We start from the raw sequence: 11001 nt of genomic DNA, 5'->3' as shown, positions 1-11001 counted from the left end.
ATGTCTTGTTTAGTGTCTGTCTGTTCTGCATATTTTGTATATAGTTTCCTTTTTCCTAACTTTATCTTCCCCAAATTAGTCTTCCTTATCCTTCCTTCTCTCTTCCTAGTCCTTAACATTTTAATTTTCAGGATTTCACATGTGCAACCCATCTCCTTCACCCACAACTACAAGCTTCCTGATCTCGGCGGGAAGAAGAAATCCATGACTGTTGGAGTTTTACACCATATATGCTGCAAACTTGTTGGAAATGAAGCCACCTGGGATTTGTGTCACAATGTAACACCAGAGAAAAGATCCATGGACAAGACCCACAGTCTCTGGATCCCAGTTAAACTGTGCTATCTGAATTTCTGGTTTTCCATCCACATACAAAATGCTATTGTTGACCGTTTCTACAATGGCTACCCCAAGATTGCACCGATCCCAAAGGAAATACAGAAGCCCAACCAACTTATGATGTAATGATGTAACGCTTGGGGATGCCCCAACACATGGATGACTGTACTGGCCTTCCTTCTTCATTCAGCTTGATGTTATCTCCTGTTCAAGGCTTCAACCGGCTTTTCCAGACCCATCAAGTGTCTTCTGCCGGTCTTTTTGGAGTTCCAGACCCCTCATATTTACACATTGGTATTGAACTCTGTAGAAATTACATCTGTTGTTTTTCCTATAACTGTAATCCTTTGAAGTTATGTTTGGTACTTCGCTTCTTTTGACTATCGTAATTAATGTTTTTTTTATTTTAGTTTTTAATATTAGGAATCGATGTTGTATTACATTAAGGTTTTGCTTTCTTGACTTTAGGTTTGTGAGTTATATATTATTGTCTATAATTTCCCAAATGATATTTTTGTCTGTTCTCAGGGTTTTTTGCGTGGGCGCATCATAGGCAAAATACTAGGTTTATAGAAGGTTCCATCCATTTTGGATGGGCCCTCAAGTTGTTTATTTACACAGGGAGGGTCTCTGCCTTAAACATTTTGTTTTGGTTTGTGACTTAAGCTCCCATCTATAAATAGTCGACATCAATTTCAGACATCTTATGGACTTCAGACCGGATTAAGAACTTGGACTAAGTTCAGATACCTATTGATCATCATTGCAGTGGCTCCCCACTGTGCAGAGGGTGTATGTGCCACTTCTTCCGAAATAAAGGCCTAGTTCAATGCCCTCAAAGATGGGCTTTCTGGTCTACCTGAACTTGAATAAAAATGGAGCTGGAGAGATAGCATGGAGGCGAGGCGTTGGCCTTTCATGCAGAAGGTCATTGGTTCAAATGCCGGTATCTGCCAGGAGCGATTTCTGAACGTGGAGTCAGGAGTAACTCCTGAGCACTGCCAGGTGTGACCCAAAAACGACCACCACCACCACCTACAACAACAACAAATAAAGAAAAGGTGCTTCTTCTTGCCTGCTACACAACCTTTCTGGTGTCTCTTCGAAAGATCTATGTACGTCTTAGATTTATCTTCTCAGGAGCTTGTAGTTGATTCCTTGATACATGTTTCTGGTTTTAGACACCCTGTGCTTAGGTTAGAAGTTTTTCTTTACATTTTCCTGTGATGCGCTTATGCAAACAGCCGCTCTTTTATTATTGACTAATTTTTCTTTTAATAATTGTAGACAATATTGTTTGTTTACTAAAAACAAAAGGGGGAATTGTTGTGTATGTAAATATTTTGGGGGATTACTATGTTGCTCACCCTAATCTGATTAGGTGATTGTGCCCTACCCTAGGGTGTGACCTGGCATTCTGCCCCCACCCTAGGGTAGGACCTGATTCTGCTTCCACCATTGGTTGGTATCTGATCCCACCATTGGGTGGGACCTGACTCTGGACTATAAGAGCAAGGGTCTGTGGAAGGCGAGAGGCTTTTGCTGGCTGGAACTGAATCGGAGTCTTTGGACTTCAGTTTTGTCCATCCAAATAAAGCAAATATTTCCACGAGCCTGATTGTCTGCGAGCTGTTTACCCGCCGTTTCACCTCAGAACCGTGGGCTAGACAGGGTGGCAGACACGTGCTACGAGCTGGAAGAAAAGGGCCTCATTCTCCATCCCTCCATCAGTCAACCTCTTCAGGGGCTGTCCTGCTACACTACCAAGAAGTAATGGTGAAAATATTAAAAAGGTATTTTAGAGGTAAGGATGTAGGTAAAGCACCTGCCTCACATCATATGTAGTCTCTTGCATTTGAAGACAAACACAGGCACACTATGCATGTAAACACTTGCGCTGTGTACACACACATTGTCTCTGCAGCCTAAAATGACAAGTAACAACTGAGGATAACCACCAACCTGTAAAGCTACGAAGAATGGCTGAGTACTAGAAATGTCTACCCAAGGCTGTGTAGGATGACCTGAGAAAGCCCTATGCTTTCTTTGGCTGACCTAGCAGCTTTCACAGAGTAGGAAGAGAGTCAGGCAGAGTTGTAAACTGCCTATCCATCAAATGTTGAAAGTGTGCAACAAAAACAAAGTCCCTAGACAAACACTGGGACAGTTTTTTCATCCCATGTGCTTGAGGAAATCTGTGTAGCAGGCTACTAATGTGGTCAAACATGGAAATCACTTCACAAATTAGTTCAGAAAAGTTACCAAGTAGGGGCCGGAGCAATGGCTCAGTGGTAGCACATTTGCCTTGCAAGCAGCTAACCAAAGACGGACCTGGGTTCAACTCACAGTGTCCCATATGGTCCTCTGAGCCTGGAGCGATTTATGAGTGCATGCATAGCCCCTGAGCATCATTAGGTGTGGCCCAAAAACAAAACAAAAAATAAGTTTCCAAGTATCTCATTACAACATATAGCAAAAGTCCCAGTGTGTGTATATATATATACATAGCATCTGATTTGCAATTATATTATCAATAAAAAATATTTTTAACGAAAGTTACAAGGCATACAAAGAAGATCCAAATGTGGGGAAAGGGCAAGAAAAAAATCCTGTGAAAACTGTTTCCTGAACAACTTTTAATTTACCTTATTTTCTGGTATATAAGACAACTGATAGTATAAGATGACCCCCTATTTTTCCTGTTAAATATACAGGTTTTGGGTTATATTCGCCATGTAAGACTACCTCTCTTTTAATGAACACCCAATGGAAATTTAAAAAATGTAAGATTTTATTTCAATATGGAAATTTTAATTCAAATGCCTATGCCATGAATCTAATCAGCTGGAAAACTCACTTAAGAGCAAAGGCTATTTGTCACCATACATATAAGCAGATCACCTGTCCCTGAAGCTGGGGTAAGCTTCAGCATGCCATATACCAGAGTTTAAGATGACTTTTAAGAAGACTTTTGTTTTTGTGTCACACCTGGCAGTGTTCAGGGGTTCCTCCTGGCTCTACACTTAGAAATTGCTCCTGGCAGGCTCTGGGGACCATATGGGATGCCAGGATTCGAACCACCGACCTTCTGCATGAAAGGCAAATGCATTTCCTCCATGCTATCTCTCTGGTCCCTTAAGAAGACTTTTTTAAGTTTTTCATGGGTTAAAAAGTCATCTTATATGCAGAAAATATGGTAGTAATTTTAAGTATGGAAAAAATGAGAACCAAAGAGCAAAACAAGTTGAGTGCATGCTGTCCATTTAGGCATGTATAGATTTGAGCATGGCTTTGCATCACCCAGTGAGAGAAGCCTTAAAGAAAGAAGCATAATTGTCCTCAAGCACTACTGTATGTGCACCCTCCCAAAAAATTAGCCCTGAAAAATTAGAAAAGTAAGAAGAAACCAAATAGGGACAAGGGAGAGAATACCCAGCAGTGGTCCTGGTTTACTTTTAAAAGTGTTTGTTCTGGGATCATTCCTGACAGTTCCTACTCAGGTACTGAACTGAGGTCAACTAAGTGCAAGAACTTTACCCTCTGTAGTATCTCTGAGCTCTATAAAAAGAATTCTTAATTGTAAGTCTTTCAACTATGAAATTTAAAAGTACAGTTGACATAGTAATTTCATTACAGTAGCTCAGCAATAGATGTGAACAAACAGAAGGAAAAAAACAAACCTGACATGGAAAAGGAGAACTGAACACAGCCTCAAATGCCCAATTATGTAAAATAATATACAGAATACAGGCCTCAGGAAAGAAAGGAAGCATCATAAATACTTGGAAGGATAAATTTTTTTACTTAATGTGTAATATTCATCCATCAACTGACAAAAATTCAGGACCTCACACCTGGCCTGGGCACTTTAAATCACTATCTTTTAGGATACCCACAAGAGAAGAACCTTAAATTCAGAGCTTCCTTCTCTACCCCCCACAACACACACAATAGATTTTGGGCTACACCTGGCAGCATTTAGAGATAACTCCTGGCAGGTCCATGGGCCTATATAAGGTGCCACAGATATACCTGGGTCAACCACATGCAAGGTAAGAACCCTACCTACTGTAACATCATTTGGAACTTGTATTAAAACAAGTTTTTTAGACAAGTCAAAAAGTAATTTAATGAGCATGAAACTTAGACTTCTGTTACTTCTCAAATTATCAAGCATTACGGAAAGCATACTTGAATCTTTGAACGTCAAACCAAGTGAAATTCTTAGTTCTCCATGTAAGGATCTTTTTCCCATTAGAACAAAATCCCATTCAGTTTTAGCACAATAAAAATTATGTAAACACAAACTTAAGATAAGTTTAATTGAAGAAAGCAATCATTACAGAAATTAACAGTGCTTACCATTCTTTAAACACCATATACATTATCAATATATACTGTGTATTTCAAATTAACTCCATTCTTCCGACCAATTTAAGAAACACAGCTCTAACATTTTATACAAAAAATACTTCACTAAGAAAGTAGACACTGCACAAGAACAGTACATGTATAATGTGCATAGCAAGATAGCTTGAAGCATCTATATATGGCTTTCTTTAAAACAAAACTATTAGGGAATGGGTCCATTTGGGACCTACTGTTACAGTTGACATGTAAACTGTTTCACATCTTTTAGGCACTTGCTAACAATAGAGTTCAATCCCTGAAAAATGAATTTACCCCCCACCAAATCTACATCTGAAACAAAACCAAAAAAGTAACATGGGTAAAGTCTTACATATTTCTTTTAAATAAAACAACCAGTTTTATTAGTGCATGCACAAACTAAAAGAAAATAAACTTTATGTCAAACCTCCTGTGCAAATTTTACATAAATGAAAAGTACAAAATATGTACAGGCTTAAATTGTTTTATACAAAAAAGGCCCTGAAATTTTCAATGAAATGTCATAACACTTGTAGTAACATAAAATAATTATACATGTAATTTAGTAATACAAGAACTCCATTTTCTAATACCCAACAAAATGTGACCTAAATGTACAAGTTGAAAAGTTTAAACCAATGCTTTTGTTGCTGTCATGAAAATATCCGTATCAAAACTATTAAACATGACCCTTGGGAATTTGTCCTAAAGTTATGCACTGTCACTGAGTATAAAATTGATGCTTCTTCATTTCCAACTGCCAGTAACCAGGAAACCACTTGTTCTGGGTTGTCACTCCTAGAGAAAAGTTGCTAACAAAAATGGTTTGTCCCAATGTAACCATGTTTAGACATCAACAGTAATTCAATAAACAAAAATATATATTTACTTGACTAATCTAGATTCAAAATAGTTTGTGCAGAAAACAACTTTCAATTTCAAGCAATCATTTCCTTTGAAGTGCTTGTATTTAAAAAGGGGTTGCAAAACAAATGGCCACTTGGTTTATAGGGAACATCATTAATCAAATAAGCATAGTTCTATTCAAGGAAATTTCTAGGGAATAACACCAAATTCAAAAAAAAAATGTTTTCTTTTATTCATACAAGATGTATTTTTTTTTGTTTTGTTTTCAATGTTGTCCAATTATTCAGTGTAGGATATAGCTATTTAAAAAAAAGAAATTCACTTGGGCAGTGTTTCAACTCTGACGAGGCACAGTATACATGGGGGAAATATTTGTCAAAAGTTCTTTTTAAGAATAATGTGAGAAAAAGCAGTTTCAAATGCTTTTTCCCACTAAATAACATTTAGTAGATGCTGAATAAATCCTTCATAAGATCCCTCCAATACTCTCATAAACTGTAAGAAACTTCTCCAATCCCATGATAAGAATGTGTTCCATCTTCTGAAGAGCTGTATTTGTCAATTTACAATGTTGATGAGGAAAAAAGGGAATCAGGCTATCCCGTACCCTCTACTAAGAGTCACTGAAGAACTAATGTGGGAAAGTAGTGTTATCAAAGTTTTCTTTTGCCCTAACTCCTCAAGAACACATAACAAACTTAAATTACATCTGTGATATGTTTATTCTACAACTTGGTTTCTTCTGCACTTTATTTATAATGCAAATTACTTTTACTCTTCTGTATAAATATAACCAACTTTTGAAAGTAATTTCAGGTAGAAAATGTCACAATTATACTAGTTCAACCCAGTTTTTCCCTCAATTTTACTTTTCCTTGGTGGTCACAGTAAATTACCCTAACATATTCCAATCACGAGTAGCTTCCATTAAATGTCTCTGCCCATGACCAGCCCACATATCCTGATTGTCAAATATTCTACCACAAAACCAACAGTTAAATTTTGACTTCAAAACATTTTCAGAGGTAGTTTTCACAATCTGATAATTGTTTTTACTTGTCTTTTTGAGTGTTAATTTTAGCACAAATCTCTCTTTCACAGAACTAACAGGTTTAATTGTTTTGTGCCTCCTGGAAAAATCACAAGTTGTTTCAGAAGAGTTGCAACAAACTGGTTTCAGTAAAGCATCAATAGTTCTTTTTGACAATGAAACCTTAAGTACACGTCCATTAAATTTAGTAATCGTTTTCATTACATTCACTACTTCTGGTACATCTGCATCAGGATGATTTAAAACTACAACTGGCTGGTTTCTCCTAGGACATTTCACAAGTTGTTTGGAACTAAAGGGGAAAAGTCGCAGTGTTCTGACAGAATCTTTCGATAACCTAGGTCTGCTAAATCCAAATGACTCATGGGCATCTTTAGATTTAGTCTTTTCTTTACACTTTCTATGTAATGATGTTTTTCTTAGAGGTGCTTGATAACTATCCTTACACTTTCTTTTACTGTTTCTGTTTTTAGATACAAGGACAGTTTCAGAATCTTCGTTTCTCAGATGAGTCTTTACTCTTGAAAAATTTTTAGGAGAGATCTTCTTTCTATTAAAACTTCTCTCAATTGTATAATTAGTTTTACACTTTAGTACCTTAGCCTCTGAATGATCAGAGATACATATTGGTTCGTCAGAAGATTCTGGGCATGTTGCAGAAGTTATCACAATTTCATTTGTTGGCATCACATCGTCTACAAGGGGTAAGGCATCTCTAGAAGATTCTGGCTCTTTTTGCTCTCCTTCCGTTGTCTGATTAGATGGTACATTGTCTTTCTGTGATGAGGATGTAGAGTTGATTACAGACAGATTAGCAGCAGTCACATTTAAAACAGGGTTAAAAATTTTCAGCAAAATTTTTTGTTGTGTTCCTTCAGGTTTCTTTGGCTGTATATTTTGATAAGTACTACTTTGGACTAATTTAGGTGTAAGCGGCTCAGTCTTATTTGGCAACATACATTTGAGAAAAACAGTCTGTTTGCCATCAGGCATAAAAGTATATAAAGGTGGTTTGGGAAAAATCTCATTTTGCGGTTTTGCTGAGTCCAAGTAATTAAACTTAGTGCCTTGATGCTCAGATACTGTATGAGGGGCAGGTACAGGTGTCACCGAAGAATTTGCTGTTGTCTTAATAATATAAGAACCTTTTACTGGTGAAGTATTTTCTGAGCTACTTTTCATGCTCAAACAACTGCCAATGCTGGAACAAAATGCAGGTGTCAAACAATTACTGTTTGGCTCAACCTTTAAAAAAGGTGTTCTACAAGGCTCCTTAGTTGCAGTTGCATAAGCTGCATAAGCTCGAGCACTCTCAGTTTTGACAGTAGAAACACCTTCCAATTTCCCACTGTTAAATGTTAAAATCATCCCAGGTTTCTTGTTTAAAAGAGAAGCAGGTACACCTTGAGTGCTAACTAATGGAAGTGATCTTCCTGAAACAACATGTAATCCTGGCTTGTTAGCAATGTGAAAAGGTACAAAAACGCCTTTTGGTGTCTGAACAAATATAGCATTTTTTGCTTCTGAATTTACAAGTGGATTCTGCATATATAAAGAACCTACATTTTGTGTGGAGGCTCTAAGTTTGTCCTTTACAAGCTGCTGTGTTATTATTGCATCTGACTGTGTCTTAAGTAATGTGCCAATACTTGTAATCCTAGGCATTTTCTCTGAATCTCTCATTTCTTGTGGCATTGAAAGCATCTGCTTTCCTTTTCCACATTTTATACTCGTTTCATTTGTGGTCACATTAATCCCCATATCACCAGATGGAACTGGAAATTTTTCTCGCAAATTAAAGTCTTTTGAGGATTCAACTCTTTTGCCTTCCCCTTCACTTTTCTGAAACGAACGGTCATAATGAAATGGCAGACCTTCATTTGAATTGTTACTAGAGTCTTGTTTTACATCAGAGTTTATTTTTAATACATCTTGAAGTAACTGGTTTACCTCAGGTGGCAAAAATTCTGATGCCTGTTGGCTCTGGAGAGAGAAAACAGATGTGATTCTGGGCATCAAAGGTGCCTTTACATTAGAAATGTCACCCCATTTCAATTTTTCATTCTTTTCTAAACTCTGATTTCCATTAGTGTACAGGTTCTGCCCATCAATGTTTTGGCCTTTTTCTAGAACACACTGTTCCTCAATTTCAACCTTTGCTTTCAAAGTTCCATCTTGAGTATTTAAAACATTAACAGATGCTAAGAGGTTATCTGGGTTTGAGCTCTCCTTCTTCACTAGTGATAAAACTGACTTGCTTACAGGTTGCTGAACAACTGTCTTGCTAGAGGAGAATTCTCTTTGGGGGTTTTCACACACTGAAGTTCCCGAAAGTCTGCGACGTTTATTCAAATTGTTTACTTTTGAGTAATTATGAAAAGGTAATGACCCTTGGTTGGAAGAGTCAACAGCTAGCTCAGAGCTAACATAATTAATGCAATAGTTATGCATATCTCCACTGTTGGATGCATTTGGTTTGACTTTATCTGGACTTTTAATGGTAGTACCTGATATCTCAGATTGATTTTCAGTGCTAGGATTTCTCCATAGGTCTGCATTATCTCTTGGTTCAACTTTTGTGGTCAAATTCACAGATGTCATAACCAATCCTGACGTTGTTGGCAAAGAAGATATATTATGTCCATCATCTGTTGTTTGAAGCATATTACTCCTCGGAGATATTTCTTTTTCTGAAGTTACTTTCCCTGAAAGCACAGGAGAAAAACATGAAAATGTAGTTGTTGCTTTCATGTTAGTTGTGTCATTTAACTCAGATGCTGGTAAAAATCCAGTGGTGTCCATAGTTGGGGGCTGCAAATTAGTTGTACTGTCCTTTGCGAGATCTGATTGTGAGCCTAATGTACATAAACTCTGTTTGTTAGTAGGCAACAATTTGATTACAATATGTTGTTTTCCATCTACCATCTTGAAGCCCACAAACTTAGCAACGTAGTTAGCAGGAATTTTTATTCTGTTATTTTTCACGGTTAACACTGTAGGTCCTTGTATAGCAGTCTTAAAGAAACTAAGAGTAGAGTTTGATCCCTCTTTAGCTCGATTACACTGCTCAGTAAACGGAAGCGCTGGCTTTTCTAACTCTGCTTGAGCTGTTTTATCATTACTCTCACAATGAAGTCTTTCATTCTTTTCTTCATTTAAATGGTCTTGAGCAAGATGACTCTGATCTTCAGGTTTTGCCTGCGTTTTGTTTACTTCAAAAAATTGAGTGTTCTTTTCTACAATTCTGTCACTTCCATTAATTTTCTTACGTTTCCAAAATGTCTTTCTTGATGCACCTATTTTATATCTTTTCAGTATCAGTTTAAGTCCTGCTGAAGTTTTTGTTATCCTTTTTTCATACTTTTCCTTTTCCAGTTTTTCTTTTGCATATAAATGTTCTTTATGCAAAAATTCTTTGTGCAAAGTCAAAACATGTCTTATAAGGTGTTCTCTCTTGGTGGCACCATAGTTACAATATTGACAAATGAAGGGAAATGTATCAGAATGAATATGAAGGTGCTTCTGAAGCTCTCCTTTGGTATAACATATATAATGACATTTACCACATGTATAATGTATTTCATTATGTCTATGAATGTGTTGAACAAAGGTACCAACATCCTGGGTAGTGAATTTGCACTTTTCACACTGAAAACTACCATTTACACAATGAGTAGATGTAAAATGTTTTGTCAACTCTAATAAAGAATAGACATGCTCATTGTTACAAATTTCACATTTTACAAAAGTGCTTCTATGGGTTCGTCTGTGTTGTTTAAATACCTGGAAGTCATTTGCAGAAAAACTGCACATTTCACAAGGATAGGAAGGTAATTCACCATGGTGCCACCTTTCAAAGTGTTTCTGCAAATCATTTGGGCTATATGGAGTACTATCTTGGCATTTAAAACAGTTAAAGTTGAGTATTTTTGCAGACATTTTTGTACCTTCTTCAACTTTCTCAGACTTACGAAGCAACACAGAATTTTCTATGCAACTTACGGTCTTTGTTCTGGCAGATTTTCTTGCAGTCTGTGGTTTAGACTGAAATAATCTTCTGTATTTGTCTATTTCGTGTTTCAGTAAAACTCCATTTGGAATAGTTATCTTTGGTAAATCAATTTTCACACTTTTTAGTTTAAAATGAAAATTATTTTCTGAAATTTGAGGGTTGAGTACTGATCTGAGAGTATCGACTATCTCATCATTCACATCATGATTTCTTCGTAAAGTGGCTTCTTTTTCACCCAAAAATAATTGTTTCTGTTCAGATGTCATGATCTGACAAAGATTTCCAATTTCCTTTTCTTCTAAAAACTCTTGAAGTTACTTGTAATTTAAGCAGGAAGCAATAC

The 11001-nt window shown here is 36.7% G+C and overlaps 1 protein-coding gene across 1 annotated transcript; it reads right to left on the bottom strand.

Annotated features, from left to right (window-relative positions):
- Nucleotides 1–6298: 6298 nt before the first annotated feature.
- ZNF518A (zinc finger protein 518A) lies at nt 6299–11000 on the bottom strand. The gene has a single exon (XM_049790796.1). The coding sequence runs from the start codon at nt 10922–10924 to the stop codon at nt 6488–6490; it is 4437 nt and encodes a 1478-aa protein (XP_049646753.1). The 5' UTR covers nt 10925–11000; the 3' UTR covers nt 6299–6487.
- Nucleotide 11001: the final 1 nt, after the last annotated feature.

Source organism: Suncus etruscus, chromosome 17 (genome assembly GCF_024139225.1).
Source record: "Suncus etruscus isolate mSunEtr1 chromosome 17, mSunEtr1.pri.cur, whole genome shotgun sequence".
NCBI classification, from domain to species: Eukaryota; Metazoa; Chordata; class Mammalia; order Eulipotyphla; family Soricidae; genus Suncus; species Suncus etruscus.
Note: the sequence above shows the minus strand (reverse complement) of the source record. Positions and strands in the feature narration are given on the sequence as shown.